General features: G+C 44.2%; 1 protein-coding gene across 7 annotated transcripts in view; it reads right to left on the bottom strand.

Moving 5' to 3' along the window:
* Window positions 1-353: 353 nt before the first annotated feature.
* Window positions 354-19,160, bottom strand: part of ARMC3 (armadillo repeat containing 3) — a 113,153-nt gene continuing 94,346 nt past the window's right edge. For 6 of the 7 annotated variants that reach the window (XM_073334229.1, XM_073334231.1, XM_073334230.1 and 3 more), the window contains 3 exons: window positions 11,651-11,854; window positions 4,926-5,088; window positions 354-772 (listed from right to left, as the gene is read on the bottom strand). In XM_073334229.1, coding sequence (XP_073190330.1) covers window positions 563-772; window positions 4,926-5,088; window positions 11,651-11,854 — 577 coding nt within the window. In that variant the 3' untranslated portion in view covers window positions 354-562. The remainder of the gene's footprint in view (window positions 773-4,925; window positions 5,089-11,650; window positions 11,855-19,160) is intronic. The other variant, XM_073334233.1, reaches the window with a different exon arrangement.

Genomic DNA, 19,160 nt, shown 5'->3' with positions numbered 1-19,160 from the left:
ACTGCTGGTGTAGACAAAGACTAAGACAATTCCTAGTACTCTGCTTATTTTAACAAAAAATATATTATAAATTGGTTTAACCATGTCTAATTATTTCATTGGCTTTGTATTCTCCTCACCTCGTATACTCCCATTAACATCAATGGAAGATGAGAGAGCCAAAGAAAAAGTTCTTAAATACTTTAAACACATTTACTGGGAGAAATGATAATGCACAGTCAAGTATTATGCTCACCAATATTGACAGTCCGGATTTCTACTTTTTATTCTATAATAAAGCTTCAAATAAAATAAATAAAATGTCTAAGATGTCAAATTCGGATACCTAAAATGAGATGCTTAAATTCACATTCTGGATCACAAACAAGGATTTAGAGTAGACACCTAAAATGGATATTTAGAAACCGAATTGCCTCTTTAGACAACTTAATGTGGGAATAGGTGCTTTAATTTCAGCATCAAAGTTTGAAAGTTTGGCCCACAAATCTTTATGTTTCATACAAATTTATTAATGAAATCTCTTTAAAAATATTTTCTTTTTGAAAGAGATCTGACATTAGAATTAAATATGTTGGTAATGGTCTGCCTCTGCACTTCCTTGCTTCATTAAGCAGCCTGGCTGGTACATTAGATCTAAAATATACACTTGAGGAGGAAGCAGAAGCCCAGTTATTCCTTGAGGAGAATCGTCAACTAATTTAACTTCATTCCAAGCTCTGCCGTATTCTCCACGAACTAAACTACAGCCAATGCCAATTCTGTCTGCTATAACCTATGAAAGAAAACAAAAAGGAGTTAATGAAAGTCATTACTAGTTTCTGAAAGGTATCACAATACATTTAGTTTGTGAAATGCACCACTGGGCCACGGAAATGCTTAAACAAGAGAACAGCTGAAAGGTGTAGAGCCTTCCTAAAGGAGATTTGGTAATGGAGATTTTTCTGGATTCCCTGCAGGGTTCTGCAAACAGTAAGTTTTCACTGTAGGTCCTGGAGGGAAACTGCGTTTTTAAAATGTGATTTCCACCATATTCTAGTGGAGGAGCAGTGATATACAGTTATTATAAGTCTTTTCAAGAACTAACTCATTTTGTGTTATATAAGTCACTCCTCCAGGCATCAAACTGAACAGGGCACATGTGGTCCCAAGACAGAGTCTTTTCAACAAATTTAGAAAATATTGGAGGAGTTGTTTTTGAATTACAGCAGCCTAAGATAATTTACCAATACAAATAAAGATATATATGTTTGCTCTGCATATGTATACAACATGGAACATATGATGATGTTTGATACAAAGGTTTAACCAGCATGGGTTTGTGATTGCAACATCATTCATAAGCTTATCTCTCAACATTCAGACTGGCCAGTGTATGATACAAACCATTGCAATGTGTGACAGATGACTGAAATGTGGAACACCTGAGTTTTGTTGCACGTTACACTATAATGACATATTGTAATTAGGCTTGGAGGATTAAATTTTCATTGGTAATTGTCGGCAAACATCAATATCACCACACACACACACAAACGAATGAAAAAGTATTTCCACTGATAATAATCTAAATATGTGGATAGGAAAAGAAAGAAAAATGCTGCTTGAGAACTTATCAGAGTCGCACCTTAATGGGTATAAAACACATTGTTATGCCAGCATAAGTGGAGCAGGAGTAGGGCTGCCATTTAGGTAGGCCATTGGGAGCAGTCCCCCTCCTCCCCCGTGCTTCATACCACAAGTTAATGTTAAGAATGTCTACTTTAAGTAATTATTATCGGACAACCCCCCATCCAAAATTCATACAGCTCTGAATATTTAAACTGATAAAAATTGAAAAAAAATATTCAAAATTAACATTCATATTATTTGTCGAAATTATAAATAAAAATTGAATTCTGCCAAGCCTAATTATAATTTTTTTAAGTATAAAAATTCTTCCAAAGGATGTTTCCTCGTTGTGTGAATGAAATAAATCAGTTTTGTAATTTGTTCCAGATGGCAGTGGGATTCTCATGACCTGCGCGTCTTGAACCTGGGTCGGCAGTCAAGCTGCTCTGGGCCCCTGCTCCTCTCTGACCCTTTCCTCCAACGAGCACAGAGAGGGAGCCTGGCTACCCCAGAGCCTTAGTTTTTGCAGGAGAGGAAGAGGGAGGCTGCGCCACATCATTTTCCATATGGAGCAGGGAGGAAGACGGATTAGAGCCTACCAGCCTGTGAAGAGACCAGCAACTCATTGTCTGCTTCACTTCCTCCTCCCTCAATCCTGTGAAAAACACAGCAGCTCAGCCTGCTTTAGTTTATTCTACCTCATTCCTCCATTTTCCTCCTCAAAAATATTGCTTCTGGGTTCCCTTCCTGGGACACTTGCTCTGCAACTTGGAGGGAAGTGGAGAAAGAGAGAAAGGACCAGGGAGCCCAGTGCTACCCGAGGAGACTCTCTTTCTCCTTTCTGAACCCTCGCTAGCCAGCTGTTGCTCTGATCTTGTGGCCTGCCACATATGTATGTGGTGCAGCAGAAGGGAGGCAGAAGCTGCTCTACTGTGGGACGCACATATAATGTAGTATACCCGGCAGGTTGCTCATGAATTATCCCATCAAACAAGTGCTAGTACAGTCTTTACAACATGCCATTATTTAGTTCGTTTAGGCTACATATTTTTAAAAGAGCCAAAATATAAACAAAAGTACTCATTTAGAGGTGTTCTCAACCCGGGGGACATTTTATCCTTCCCATATTGTTGAATGAGAGAGGTCCTGGTTATATGGGAGAGGGAGTCCCGTGTGGAAGAGGTTGAGAACTAGTTTCAAAGTATTTAAAAAATTGTACTGGGACTATTTTTCATATCCCTCATTAAGTAAAGCCAGGCTCTCTTGGGACCATAAATGCACATACAGACTGCACAGGGAAAAGAAAAATATAAAAAATAAAATGTAGAACCCTTTAAAATCACATTATTATGTATGAAAAACCTACTTTGGGTAATTTTTGAAGTCCAAAATATCAAGTATTTCAGGTCCCAAAGCACACATTATAGGATCCACTGAAAAGCCGGGAAATTCCTTTTTGCAATAGGATAAAGTTCCCATTTCTAACTATGCAGGAAGGAGTAAAATTTGGGGGGCACACACAGGTGGTGTATATCCTGAATGCCACAGAGCCCAATTCTGTGGATATATCTACACTGCAGCTAGGAGTGTGCTCCTAGCTTCGGTAAACAGATGCACACTAGCTGTGCTTGAGCTAGCATGCTAAAAAATAGCAGTGTGGACGTTGTAGAATAGGTCGCAGCACAGGTTAGCCACCCGAGTTCGGACCCAGGGGGTCAGGTGGGCTTGTACTTGGGTGGCTAGTCCGTGCCACTACCTCTTCCGCAATGTCTACAGTGCTATTTTCAGCACACTAGCTCGCTTCAAGCTAGTGCATATCTGTCTCCTGGACTGGGAGGCACGCTCCCAGTTGCAGTGTAGACATACCCATTATGTGGCTAGGCGGTGGAGGTTTCTTAGGGGGGCTGTTTGATTCCACGAGCCATTCCCTCAGTGGGAGGGTGGTAGTAATAACAGAAGGAGCCAATGGCAGGGGATGTTGAGGCTACTCCAGCCCATTGTTCCCCCAAGGAACTGTGCAACTCACAAGCTATTCACTGCTATCAGAATTTGAGCCTAAACTTTTCTACACTGTAAGATACAACATCAATTATTAAATATAAATGATACTGCTATTTAATGACAGAGTACTTTCCACAGGACAATTTATCTGCTCAATTAGATATTTTATTACAGTTAATGTAGGAAATATTTATGTGCACACTCACTTAGCTCATAATGGAAAAATGAGTATTTGCCCAACAGCACATGACATTGTAAAGTGTTCTGTGACTGTATAAGGTGGGCTGGGCAAACTTTTCAGCCCGAGGACCATGTCGGGGATGCGAAACGGTATGGCGGGCCGGGTAGCAAAGGCTGTGCCTCCACAAACAGCCTGGCCCCCGCCCCCTATGCACCCCCTCCCACTTCCCACCCCCTGACTGCCTCCCTCAAAACCCCAAACCCATCCACCCCCCCCACTCCTTGTCACCTGACCGCCCCCTCCTGGGACCTCCGTCCTTAACTGCCCCCCCAGGATTCCAACCCCATCCAACCCCCCCTGCTCCCTGTCTCCTGACTGCCCCCCCAAATCTCTGCCCCATCCAACCGTTCCCTGTCCCCTGACTGCCCCCTGAGACCTCTTGCCCCTTATCCAACCCCGCCTCCTTCATGCTGGCGGCAGGACAGGCTTATTGGAAAGCCTGGGAGGTGGGCGGGTGCAAGCCACACTGCCTGCGCGGCGGCGTAGCTGCAAGGGAGGGGGAACAGCGGGGGAGGGGCCGGGGGCTAGCCTCCCCGGCCCAGAGCTCAGGGGTCAGGCAGGACGGTCTTGCGGGCCGGATGTGGCCCGCGGGCCATAGTTTGCCCACCTCTGGTGTAAGGAAAGACCCTATGTCCTATCATAATGTATTACACATGAGCACCATTTAGAAGCTATTGTTGCAACAATTTTACATTTGCAGCATGAAAAATAATGAGCACTGCATAATTTAGTGCTTTACAGTTTACAGAAAAGGGAACGTATTTTGACTCACAATCAAACATTTTGGCTTTTTGCCTTATATCAAGGATTCTGCTGACATCACTTAAGACAAGTTCAACGATGCTTATAATGACAAGGATGTTTACAGAAAGAAGCTATAATGGCTTTCATTCAAAAGGAAATCAAATATTTGCCAAATGAAAAATGACTTAAATATATACACAAATAAACATCAATATAACTCAACAAGGTTCTAATATACTGTAGTTTGTGCTATCCCTTTAACAAAAATAAAGAATTATAATTCCATCAGTTTTTTTAGATCAGTTAAGTGGTAAAGTAAATGCTAATATACCTTGAAAAGCAAAGCCCTGTGGTAGAAAGTCCCTTTCTTGATTTTCCCAATAGGTACAACATTGCATTTCAGTTCAAATTCAATTTCACTTATATGAAGTTCCCAGCTGAATTCATGTAATTTGTCTCTTTCAATTGGGCCACCCATCTTATCTGCAACAAACCTGTTTTAAGGTACACCAAAATCAATTAAATCTGTCATTTCTATCATACTTATCATGCTGAATGGTATAATGACAAAGCTGCGTAAATACAAACAATACCTGTATGACATATAAAAGTGTATTACTTTTGTTATCTATGCTTTAGTTTTATTGTTCAGTTTCTGGTACTAGAAGTCACCATTAAATAAATTAAAATGATATGCAGATCATTGGAGGTGAGCAACATAATGCCAATTATCAAGAGAGAACCAGCAAAAATGACATAAAATTAATGATAAAGTAATTCAGAAGCTAGGATTCATCTTTGAAGTTAGTAGAATCATTTGCGCTATTTACTATAATTCTCAGCCCTACCATTTGTTTTAAGTAACCAATATCAAAGGCATTAGAATATCAAATGAGAAAAATAAGGTCACAGCTAAAGACCATTGATTTATGAAAGCAATCCAATTAAATTTAAAGTTATGCATGTGTTTATTTGCTTTCTTGAACCAAGGCAAACATTTGTAATTGTATTGATTTGTATTTTATAATTTATGTATAAAAATGAATGGCCAAACCAAGGAAACCCAAGGTCAAAAATGCCTATGCAATTACTGTGATAGTGCACTACTATCAGACAACTGCACATACCAAAGCATTAAGCCCTGATTCAGCAAGTCCACCCCTGTTCATCAAAGCACTTAGGTACACGTTTTACTTTAGGCATGTCCTTAAGTCCTATTAACTTCAATGGTACATTGAAGACACAGCAGAGGTGAGTTTTAAGGAAGAATTTAAAGGTAGCGGATAGGATAAGATAGTGGCTTTATAATTTTTTATGGAATACTTCTTCCATGCACAGAGGGTACATAGGAGAAATCTGCTAAAAAAATCTGCAATTTCATTGGTTGCTCATTCAAATGTGATATAAACAAAAATACAATAAGCTGTGGACTAAAACATTTTACACATAGAAACAGAGAAATTTTCAAATGGAGAAAATTGAATCTTTTTTTGAGTTTCCAAGCACAAAATTAAAACAATAAGTTATATTAACAACAGAAAAACACTTCCCTTCTCTTACCTTTGCCTCCTTCATATCCAGTTATTTCAAAAATAACTGAACAGATTTTAATAAAATTTTCCACAACCATTCATTTCTGGTATGAAACCAATCATGAGAAATTTCAGGCAGAAGGTATTTTTCTAAACTTACAGGCACCCGAGAATAAAAGTTCAGAATGGAATTCTCTCTATCATAGCCACAGAAAGATTACTCTGATATCATAATGATGCATCTTGCTTTAAAGTGACTCCATGCAACCAAAGTTTTGCTAAGTGCCAGACAGTGGCTGGAGGGTGTTTATGAGCAGGTACCTTCTGTGAACACAAGATCTGGAAATTTCTTGCACCAGCTTTTCAAAGGGAAAAAGTGAGGACAAGGATGAGAAAACCAGTTACTCATCTTCGCATAACTGATGTTCTTTGAGATGTGTTGTATATGTCCATTGCACGGTAGATGTGAGTGCATCTGGTGCACTAGTGCCAGAAAGTCTTCCCTAGCAGTACACATACGGGAGGGGGGCACCCCTCGGTGAGCTCCTCATGCTCCAAAGAGAGGGTATAAGGAGTGGAGCTGCCCCACTGGAAGCTGATGGGAGACTCTGATGTGTTGGGAAAGGAGGGTGGGTCACATAATGGCCATGTGCAACACATCTCAAAGAAATTCATTTACAAGAAAGTGAGTAACTATTTTTTCTTCTTGTTCTGTGTCCATTACACTGTAGGTGACTTCCAAGCTGTCATCCCAGGCGATGGGGCTCAGAGCCTCATTGGTAGGACTGCTTTGTCTCCATTTGCATCTTTCTTTGATATAGCAGACAGTCCATAACGTCTGGTGAATGTATGAATGGAAGACCACGCTGCTGTCCTGCAGGTGTCCATAATGGGGCCATGTGCCACAAATACTGCTGAGATTGAACATGCTCTAGTCAAGTGTGCTGTGAGTTTGTCAGGAGGCATTATCCCTTTGGCAGCAGATCACCAGCTGCATAACAATGTGTTATCTTTCAAGAGTCTCTGAGTTGTGATTGGTTGTCCTCTCATATGCTCTGCATAAGAAACAAAGAGCTGTGAAGAAATTTGAAAGGGCTTTGAAAATACTCAGTGAAAACTGAAGGTGGGGAGCCCTCTCTCATCCTTGTGAATAGGTGGCTTTGGGAAGAAAACTGGCAGGAAGATAGACTGATTCAAGCGAAAATCAGATACCATCTTTAAGAGACACTTAGGGTGTGGTCTAAGCTGAACCTTGTCCTTGTAGAAAACTGTATGGCAGATCAGTGACCAATGCATTCTGTCCTCTCCTCCTCCTTCCGAAGGTGATGGTCACTAAGAAGGCTACTTTCGCTGATTGGTGTAGAAGCAAGCACAATGCTAAAAGCTCAAAAGGAGGGTCAAAAGTGAACACACCAGATTCAAATCCCAAGAAAGTTTTGGGACTCTGATAGGTGGAAACAATTTATCTCGACCTTCCAAGAATCTGGTCGTCACAGGATGAGTGAAAACAGTCTTACCCTTTATGCAAGGGTGAAATGCTGAGATTGCAGATGCACTCTAATGGAGCTATGGGATGGACTCCTTAAGGTGCAAAAAGTAGTCCAGAATTGTTTGAATTTTAGTTTGAGCTGGGAACACATTGTGGGGGGCTGTTCAGATGGCGAAATGCTTCCAACTGGTCTGGTAAGTAGCTTTTGTGGGAAGGTTTTCTACTATTAAAGAGAACATTCTGGATCCCTTTTGCATTTAACCATTGAACCGTGCTGTGAGGTGCAGCACTAGATGAGGTCTTCTGTTATCAGTAACAGCAAAAGTTTTTGAGGCGGCAATTTGTGGAGGTCTGATTACCAAATCTGTCTCGATTGCACAGGTTGGAGCTATAAGGATCATTCTGCCATGATCTTGCTTGAGCTTGATAAAGACCCTGGGAATCAAGGGTACTGGTGGTATGCATAGAGCAGGTCCATGTCCCTTGGAAAATGCCTGATATTGATCTGGAACTGTGACCTGCCCTGGAACTGAATCAGGGACACTTCCTGTACTGCCAAGTTGTGAACAGATACACTAATGGGAAGCCTCCTATGCAGAACATCCGAGCTAAAATGTTTGTGTTGAGATACCATTTGTGGTTGAAGCATCTGCTCAGATGAGATGCCCGGAGAGTGACCAAGCTCCGAATGAACCAATTTCACAATGTGACAGCCTACTGACAAAGGATGCCTGACCTGGCGCCCCCTACTTGTTCACATAAAACATCACTGTCCTGTTGTCGCTGAGTATCTGGATAGTCTTGCCCTGAATGTGAGGCAAGAACCATTAACACAAAGAGAATATTATGCACATATCGAGTATGTTTATGTGTAAGCTGGCCTCGTGGGCAGTCCAGAGCCTGTAGGTCACCCAGATGTGCTTCCCACCCCATGGCTGAGGCAAGTAAGGATACATGTGGATGTCTCTTTCATGGAGGCAGGCCACCACTACTGCCATGGACTTGTTAAAACCCTCTGTGACAATGAGGGTTTGAATGGCAGGATGGTGAATTGATAATTTCCTACCATGAACCTCAGAAATTTCCTGTGGCCAGGATGGATCACCACATGGAATTAGGCATCCTGTAAGTTAAGGACAGCATTGCTGTTAGCTCAGCACAGCCCCACCTTGTCCCAAAACAATGGAACAAGAGCATAAAAGGAGATACTTTTACAATAACGTTAGCCATGTAAGTCAACTCTTTGGAACCTCAGTCTCCCTCCTCCATCCATTAAGAGAGTCTTATATCCATTTACTGGAAAACTGGATCTAAGGGGGTGATAATCATAGCTAGGGACACCATCCAGAATATTATCTTCTTGATGTATTTGGTCAGCTTCCAAAAGTCTAGGATGGGTCTGAGATCCCCTTTGGCTTTGGGTATTAGAATATAATAAGAATAATCCCCACTGCCCTGATGCAGATGGCTCTGTGAGACAGAGGCTCCTCCTCTATGGCTCTCAAAGACCATAGGGTTTGCACTTGTTGTCTTAGTACAGACTTGGGAGAGGGTTCCCAGAAGAGGGACCAGGTACGGGCATGGGAGGAAAGGACAGAAAGGCAATGCAGGGTATATCCCAATTTCACCATGCTTAGCACCCATTTGTCTGAGGTGATGGACTCCTAGGCATATGAGAAATGGGATAACCTTTCCCAGAAAGGAGAGAAAGAGCAAGTGAGAACCAGGTCGAGTAATATGCTGTCCTTGACATATGTGTCAAATTGGCTGCTCTGAGGCCTGGGGATGTGTAGATGAAGAGACCAAGGAAGGAGAAGCCATCAGCTTTCTCCTCTGCAACCTTTGCTCCTCTTGGATTTGTCAACCTGATGGAAGGGGTAATACTGCTGTCTAGGCTGGCATTGAGGACGATAGTTTGTCCTCTTCATCACTGGAGTACAGAGGCCCATGGGCTTCAGAACCACTCTTGCATCATTCAGAGTATACAAAGCCTCATGTGTTTTAGACTAAAACAAGCATGACCCTCAAAGGGGAGGTCTTCAATTGTCTGTTGCCCCTCCAGAGACATCCCTGAGCACTGCAATCAGGAAGAATCATACATAGGATATATCTACATTGAAATTAAACACCCAAGTCAGCTGACTCTGACTTGCGGGGCTTGGGCTATAGGGCTCTAAAATTGCAGTGTAGATGTTTGGGCTCAGGCTGGAGCCTGGTTTATACATAGCTGAATAAACAGAGATGAATACGTGTCTTGTCAAACTTTGCAAGCATCTGGAGAATCATTTCTCAGACCACTGTATATCACAACATTAAAAGGGAGGGGTCACTTGCAAGACTAAGGAGGGTCTGGTACCAAGATAGCTAGCCTCAGAAACCAGCCATGGACCTGGTAAAATACTAAAGGGTAAGCTGGGAAGAAGACAAAAGCAAGCAGACTGTTCAGAGGTGAGGATTCAACCTAGTGTGGCCGTGATTACAGCCTGGACTTGTTAATATCAGTCAAACACAACACTGCAATCAATATAACTATTGAGCCACACGTTGATATTGATATCCTGTAACATGCAATGCAATGTGATGTACTGGTATTAATAATAATAGTATCTTCAAACATCATCATGTTTATTATGGCAGTGCCCAAGGACCGATCAAGAATAGGGCCCCACTGTGCTAAGCTATGTACACACACAGAGTAGCAGACAGTCTCGTCCCCAAAAGGTTTACAATATAAATAAATAAGGACTTATCTTCATTTACAGCTCTACTATGCTGACGGGAAAGCTTCTTCCGTCAGTGTAATTAATTCACGTACCCAAGAGGCAATAGCTATGAAGCTCTCCCGTCACCATAGCACTGTCTACACCGGGGATTAGGTTGTATAGCTACGTCACTCAGGAGTGTGGATTTTTCACACCCTTAAGCGATGTAGTTATACTGATATAGGTCTGTAGAGTAGACCTGGCCTAAGACACACACAGGTTGAGGGAAGGGGTCTAACACACAAGCAGAGTGGATTATGTGATGGTGGCAAATGTCAGTGTAGATGAGCGGCTACCTCACAGCACCCTCTGGGGGTCTCAGGGCAGCCCTGCATGCAACCCTTCATCTCAATTTCCTTTTATGGATCACCCAAAAAACTCTACACAGGGTTTTTCCAGTCCATTCACAACAGCCATCTTTAGGGTCAGATTTCTTAACTTAAAGTTCAAAACTAAACACAAAAGTCTTCTCTCCAGCCTTCAGCTGGGTACAGCCCAAATTCCCCATGTCTGGTCAGAGTCCTTACTGCCTGAGGGTATATCTACACTTAATCGGCTACAGAATCACAGCCGCAGTGCTGCAGCTGTGCTGCTATAGCGTTTCTGTGTAATCCAACTCCCCAAGAGGCAGCAGCTGAGATGATGGAAGAATTCTTCTATTGACCTAGTGCTGTCTACACAATGGGGTTGGGATGGTTTAACTACATTGCTCATGGGTGTGGATTTTTCATATCCCTGAGAGACATAGTTGGGTCAACCTAACCTTTTAGTGTGGACCAGGCCTAAGTGTAGACATACCCAGGCCACATGGTGGGGGAGGGCAAGCACCACCTGGGTTCCAGTTTCCCCAGACTGTGGGGGCGGGGGGGCTCCCCTGCACCATTTTGGGTTGTGGGGGCTCTACAGAGGGGTAAGGTCCTGGCGGGACCTCATTTTGACATTTTCAAAATGAAAAATTCCATTTCTTTGGCTTGATACAACATTATATCCATAAATTTAAGCTAATTATAGTAAAAAAAGTTTTAAATAAAAAAGAGCAAAATCTAAAAGAAACACCTTGACATCGCGGACCCTAAACATTTCGATTGACCCCAACTGAATTTTTTTTTCACATCGCAGGTTCACAAAAAAAGTATTTGACATTTTGACTTTTTGTCCCAGTTTGGGACGGGAAAACTTTTCAAATGCTCAAACATTTTCCTGGAGTGGAAAAAGTGTTTCCCACTCAACTCTACTTATTTGTATTTTGTTTCAGACACAGTACACTACTCACTGTGCAAGTGCCACAACCTGTTCCTTGGTAGTAGTTAATGGTAGGATTGTTTTGGAAGCATCCATAATGTAATCCAGTAAAATGCAGTCAAATGGTGGCAGCCATGGTACCTTTTCAAGAATTACTTCCTGCTGGATTTTAGACATTGTTTGCAACTCTTCTTCATCTTTTGGTTTTTCTTCTTCTTTTTTTCCTTTCCCTTTTCTTAAATAGAAAATAATGGATGTTTATTTAGAATGATGTAATCTCTCAGAGCCAAATTCCAGCTGCATGGCTCTGTGTAGGGACACAGCAGGAAACCCAATTTTGGGGGAGGAGCCTGGAAAGTTTTCTCTTCTGATTCTGAACGCCTCCAAATCCACAAAGAGGCTATTTCACAGGACCTGTGAACACTAGTTGTGGAAGATGTTCTGAGGAGGGGCTTAGGTACCAAGTAACATTGTCTGCATGTCTGTGCTCACATAACCCTTGACCAGACAGCTACAATGACACCAAGCATACCTCTCCCTATAAGGACTGTTTGTACTACTGGATCTGCAGTGGTAAGCACTACCAATCTGAATATAGGCACATAATAATAAGAGGTTTCTATAACCAGGGCCAGCCTTACATAGAGGCGAACTGGGCGAAAGCTCAGGGCTCCGTTATAAATGGTGCGCCTCCAGAAGCAGGAGTGCCCCGCCCCCTACTGGTGTCTGCAGCCCCGCGGCTCTGCCCCCTGCCTTGGAGCTGCCCCTGGCCAACTGCTCCTGGGAGCTTCCTGTTTGGTGTACGGGGGCGGGGGATGCTGCCCCCCCTCGGCCCATGTATCCCATTTCCACAGAGCAAGGTGTGTGTGTGTGTGTGTGTGTGAGGACAGGGCTCACTGACAGAGGGACAGAGCTGCTTTCCTTCAGGCTGCTGAGTGTCACTTTCTTAAAGGGGCAGTGCGCAGTCACTCACACACTCCCCCAGCTCACATACGCTCTCTCTTTCACACTCACCCCCCCAGTACATACTTTTGTTGTTGTTATTACTTGCTGGTACTTCCTGCAATGCATATATGTTCTCTGTAATTTTATTATTTCAAAGTGCTATTATTTTAGTTTTTTGACTGGTCTGTGCATTTCATAATTTTATTTCTCTCTTATGCTTACATTTAATTCTTTAAGTAGTGAGTTCTAAAATGCCTAACCTGTCCTGGCTGGAATAATTATCATTATTACTTGTATTATCATATTGTGCTTTGTCATTCATTATTTAAAGTGGTACGATCAAACAATAGTATCCTTCTAGAACAGGAGTGGGCAAACTTTTTGGCCCAAAGGCCACATCGGGGTACGAAACTGTATAGAGGGCCGAGTAGGGAAGGCTGTGCCCCCAAACAGTCTGCACCCCTACCCCCTATCCGCCCCCTCCCACTTCCCGCCCCGTTGACTGCCTCCCTCAGAACCCCTGACCCATCCAACCCTACCTTCTCCTTGACGCCTGACCATCCCCTCCCAGGACCCCCCCAAACCACCCCCGCCATCCCACCCCCTATCCAACCTTCCCTGCTGCCTGTCCCCTGACTGCCCCCCATCCCCTATCCACCCCCCACCCCCTGACAGGCCCCCTGGGACTCCCATGCCATATCCAACCCCCCCATTCCCCTGACCGCTCCCTGGGACTCCCTACCCAACCCCCCACCACCACAACGCATGCCGCTGCTGCCCCCTTACCATGCTGCTCAGAGCAGCAGGAGCTTGCAGCCCCTCTGCCCATGCGACGGCGTGGCTGCAGGAGAGGGGGAACAGTGGGGGAGGGGCCAGGGGTCAGCCTCCCTGGCCAGGAGCTCAGGAGCTGGCAGGATGGTCCTGTGGGCCGGATATGACCCGCGGGCGGTAGTTTGCCCACCTCTGTTCTAGAATGTAACTTTAGCTTGTATTAACCTTAGCAGTGCCAGTTTAAAAAACATTAGCTAAATACATAACTTTAGACACTGGGCAGATGAAGGCTGCTTATTTTCAGACTGTATTTTTAGTTATAGATGTAAAATAACTTAAAATTTGCATGAAAATAAATGCAGTTCCAACTATGATACCAATAGGAATGATTGAGTCAAATATTAGTGAGTCACATACAAGATTATGATTGGTAAACATAAATGCCAAAATAATTAGAAAAATAAATTCCCTTTCTTAATAAAAGAGGGAAAAAACCCTTAATCACATATGTTAAAATTATGTTTTTAGTGAAAAACAATTGACTAAAATAGAGTAGATAATGGCAGTAACACAGATTTTAAGCAGATTTTATTTATCTTTATGTTTCGCTAATAAAGATAGTGTACAAAGTATCAAATGTGTTTCTGATATCTGTGTTAAAGCTCTAGAACTGATACCTCAAGGTTTGGGATTGGGAATATCTTGCTGTATTATCTCCTGATTGTTCTAAATTTACATATAAACTTTAAAAGTGGCTTTAATTGGAGTTTGTATATATTTTTTCTTTCTTTATATAACAATTAGATACAGTGCTCCTGTCAGCTAATTCCTAAGTTATTATCTGCAAAAACCTTAGAGTTTTCAGGTGCCTAAGTAGTCCCTGGAATCATGGTTAAATTTTCCTTCCCCGGCCCCCCTTAAATCTGAAATGGCACCCTGGGTGAGCCAGGAGGGCCATGGGCTCTGGCAAGATGCAGCCCCCATGTGACAGCATGAAGCCTGCCTTGAGCCACATGTTGAGCATCAGGCACCACGAGCCACAACAGCAGCGCAGAAAGGTGGCAATACACCATATACCATGCCACCTTTACTTCTGCGCTGATTTAGGTGGTGGCATTGCCTTCAGAGCTGGGTGCCCAGCCAGCACCCGCCAGTATCAGGCTGACCTGCCAGTGCTTAATTAGTGCCAGGGCTGAGCTCAAGCCTCTGGCATCTCTTTCAATACAAATTAAACACTGGCGGAGGCAGCAGGATACAGAGGTGATGGGGGGGGGGAGCCCATGGGGGCCAGGAGTGATGGGGCAGGGGACACCAAAATACAAGTTCGCCCAGGGTGCCATTTTTCCTAAGGCCGGTCCTGTCTTTAACATACATGTAAACCCATTTTTGAAGCATTTTTGTAATTAAACAGAATTTGGTTCCATACAATGTTGGTAGTTTACAAACAAAACAACTCCTATGAGTCCTGTAAAGTTTTTCACTGTGACTTCAAACAAACAAACAGGGACTCAACAAAATGGTTGAGCAGGTAATACAAAACAAGCTGCTACAAACCTCAACTACTAGATGACATGTCCTATTAAGATTTCATAAGAAGTCTATGTATTTATTGATTATTCATTGCACATTCTGCATTCTTCCCTGGAGCTTATGATTTGAGAAATGCATATGATCATGAATGGCAATCACAAGAGTCTAGCAAAAATGTAAACTAAACATTAGGTTAGACCAGATAAACTTGTGAAATTTATATACTTTTTTATGTGGTAACTATAAAAATCTATATATTACTGGATATGTCATCCAAACATATTTCCAAAAGTGTCACAAACATAAATTTAATACCTTTACAGGCAGTTTGAGCACTTTTAGACAAAACGGTACATCAGAAGCCTGCTAAATCATCAAGAGGACAATAAAATAACCTGACGTGTCAGCTGTACAAAATTCCAGATTACAAAATTCCAAACTTTACACATATAGTTTTAAAAGGCACTACTAGATATTGTAGAAGAGACAGTTACTCACCTTGCAGTAACTGAGGTTCTTCGAGATGTGTGTCCTTGTGGGTCTCCACTCCAGGTGACAGTGCGTCCCAGCAGTGCCTGGTCGGGACGCATGTGCTCAGCTGCTGTCTTGCAGTCTCATTAGAGTTTGCTTGAGCACGTGTGTCCCACACCCCCCTCAGTTCCTTCTCTACAGTGGAGATGTCAGAATAGTACTCCAAAGTAGAGGGGAGGAGGGCGGGGAGTGGAGCACCCACAGGGACACACATCTCGAAGAACCTCAGTTACTGCAAGGTGAGTAACCTTCTCTTCTTCTTCGAGTGCTGTCCCTGTGGGTGCTCCGCTCCAGGTGAATGTGAAGCAGTACCCACTATGGCTGCTGAGACTTCGGAGTTGCGTCAGTGACGACAGTAAACAGTACAGCGTGGCCTACTATGGTGTCTGCCGTGGTATCCTGTGTGATAGCATAATGTTTGTAAATGTGTGGTCGGATGTCCATGTGGCCACCTTGCAGATATCAGTAATAGGTACGTTATGGAGGAAGGCAACGGATGTTGACATCGCCCTAGTAGAATGAGTTCTGACGCCCTCGGGTGGTTGGGCATTCTGAGTTCGGTAACAGGATTTAATGCAGTCAGAGATCCACTTGGAAAGTCGTTGCTTAGAGATAGCCACACCCTTCGATCTCTCTGTAGTGTAGACAAATAGCCGAGGGGATTTACGAAATGGTTTAGTTCTGTCTAGATAAAAAGTGATTGCCCGGTCTGATGTCAAGGGTATGTAGAGCTGCTTCGTGCGGAGTCTTATGAGGTTTGGGATAGAATGCAGGTAAGTTAAGGTGGAAGGTGGACATCACCTTAGAGAGAAATTTAGGGTGGAGTCGCAAGGTAACGCCCACGCAGAGGTTCTCTGGTCTTGTCCACAATTGTAGGGAGGCTAATATGTTCGCTGGAGGACTTAGCATCATGCAGAAGCTGTGTCTGCTGGGTTTGTAGTTGGAGTTGAGCCAATCCTGAAGACATCTCATGTGCAGCCTGGTGTACTTGACCACCAAGGTGGTGGCTGCCGTGTGGCCAAGGACCTGTGGGCAAATTCTTGCCTGTAACCTGGGACGAAAGGATAGCATGCGTATGAGAAGTGTAATAGCGAGGAATCTGTTGTGTGGGAGTGAGGCTCTGATTTGAATTGAGTCCAGGTGAGCTCTGATGAACTCAATTCACTGTGTGGGTGTCAGGGTGGATTTTTGAAAGTTTATTTACAGACCTAAGCTGTGGAAGAGGGAGATGGCGAAACGGGTAGCTCATAATGTCTCGTTAGGGTCTTGGAGAATATTCTCGGTGCTGTGGAAAGTCCGAAATGGAGTACCCTATATTGAAAATGGTCGTGTCTGAGTGTGAATCGCAGGAAATGTCTGTGTGCTGGATGAATGGATATGTGAAAATAGGCATCCTGTAGGTTGAGGACTGTGAACCAGTCCTCTTGATCCACCGCAGGTATTATTGTGCCCAGTGTGACCATCTTAAATTTCTGTACACGTATAAATTTGTTCAGTTAGCGTAGATCTAGCATAGGTCTCCATCCCCCGCTCTTCTTTTGGGTCAGAAAGTAGTGGAAATAGAACCCTTTTCCTTGATGTTATCTTGGCACAGATTCCTGTGAGATGTAGAAGATGAGCCACTTCTACGCGAAGTAGGTGCTCGTGAGAGGGGTCCCTGAAGAGGGACAGGGAAGGGTAGGAGGGTAGGATATAAAAGGGATGGAGTAACCTGACTGAATTATTTCCAGGACTCAACGATCCTGTGTGATCTGCTGCCAGGCATGGTGGAAAACCTGCAGGCGGTGGCCAAACAGGCATTGGAGTCAAAGGGTGGTCGCGCAGACCCTCAACCAACACTTCAAAATTGTTTTTTGTTTCCCGATGGGTGGGAGGTAGCTGGTTGTGCCTGGTTTTGTCTGCGTCTAGGAGGTCTAGTGCGATTCCTGGTTATATTGTATGGTCTGGGCTGGGGCTGGTGATATTGTTGTGTGTGTGGCCTCTGATAAGGTTGATACCATTGTCTCCTGGGAAGGGACACGTAGATGCCCAGGGTGTGCAGGGTTGCTCTAGAGTCTTTCATAGTGTGAAGAACTTCATCATTTTTTTTTAAAAAAAGTTTATCTTTATCAAAGGTGAGGTCCTCCACTTTGGTTTGCAGGTCTTTGGGGATACCGTATGCAGACATCCAGGAAGATCTGCATATAAACACTGCAGTTGCGGTAGTGTGGGCTGCTGTGTCTGCCATGTCCAGAGATGCTTTGTAGGGCCATCCTGGAGACCAATTAGCCCTCAACAAGGACTGACTTAAAGTCTGCTCTCCTGTCCTCCAGGATATGGGAGGTAAAAACAAAGAGCTTATTGTAATTGTCAAAGTCGTAGCTTGCAAGTAGGGCAGAATAGTTTGCAATTCTGAATTGCAAAGTGGAAGAGGTATAAATCTTGCGGCCCAAGAGGTCAAGGTGTTTGAGGTCCTTGTCTTGTGGGGTGGGCTGGTATTGCGGCTGTTTCGTCCCGTGTGTCACCGCATCCACTACAAGAGAATTTGGTTGTGGATGGGAAAATAAGAAGTCTATGTCCTTAACAGGAACATAATATTTACGTTCAGCCTTTTTGCAAGTTGGTGGGATAGAGGCTGGGGTGTGCCAAAGGGTGTCAGCTAGTTCTAGGAGTGCTTCATTTACGGGGAGCACAATCTTTGAGGGCACAGAGGGTTAGAGGATTTTGAGGAGTCTGTGTTGTGTCTCCTGGACCTCCTCTAAAGGGATGTCCAGGTTGAGTGCCACCTTCTTGAAAAGTTCCTGGAATTGCTTAAAGTCATCCATATTCTGTGGAGGTGGAGGCATGAGGGCTCTGTCTGGAGCTGATGGAGAGTTAGGAGTCGGTGAATCTGGGTATGGTTCATAGTCCACCTCTTCAGGGAGGGGGTTCAGGCGCTCTAGAAGAAGGTGGAGCTGGAGATAGGGGGCAGAACATGCTTGTGGACTGGTGGAAGAATCATGAGGATGAGTGGCAGCAGGAACCGGCCAAGGGTACCACTGAGGCCAAGGCATGGGATAAGAGAAGTGAAGTCCTGCCCACGGGGGAGCAAAGTAGGGAAACTGAGGCTGGTGCTTGTGAGCCGTGACCTGAAGTGTAAATGGTTCCGGTAGAGGAGGAGAGGCAGGTGGGGAGAACTCTGCCTGCTGCTGCACATCGGGCTCACTGTCAGTGAAGGTAGCCAGGTCAGGTGGGGTGAGCGGCTGGTCAAAGAGTGAGCACTGTGTGTCAGGGAGTGGGGAATCAGGCTTGGGGCCACTGAGATGTCGTCCTGATTTAAGAATTGCTGCTGCTCCCTGGGCTGTGACCCTGCTAAGCGTGATATGTGCTCAGAAGCCTGTATTGACTTCTGTTTTGCTTTCGCCGGTGCCACAGGCTGTTTTTAGGCACCCTGTGGGAGGTCCGCTCCTGCTGCTGGAGTGGTAGGCAGGCTTGGTGCCGACATTCTTGTCGGCACAGGAGCAGAACGCGCTGTCGGCACCAGGTCTATTTTCAGTGCTGTGGGGACCGATGCCATGGAGACCTTCCCGCTATGGGAAGTCGGGTCCCTGCCTCTGTGTTCTGTGGGAGCCATAGCTGAGGTGCTGGGATGGTTGGAGGCACCTGCCTTCGGCGCTATCAGCACTGAGGGTAAGGATCTTGCAGGAGATCCTTTACCGTTTTGAGAGTCTCTGGACAGAGACAGTTGGGCTTCCTTCCTCTTCGCTTGAGAGGGTGAAGCCGTGCTCCCAATCGGTTCCGACCTG

This window comes from Lepidochelys kempii, chromosome 2 (genome assembly GCF_965140265.1).
Source record: "Lepidochelys kempii isolate rLepKem1 chromosome 2, rLepKem1.hap2, whole genome shotgun sequence".
Classification (NCBI taxonomy): Eukaryota; Metazoa; Chordata; order Testudines; family Cheloniidae; genus Lepidochelys; species Lepidochelys kempii.
The sequence above is the reverse complement of the archived record's forward strand: the minus strand, read 5'-3'. Positions and strand labels throughout refer to the sequence as shown.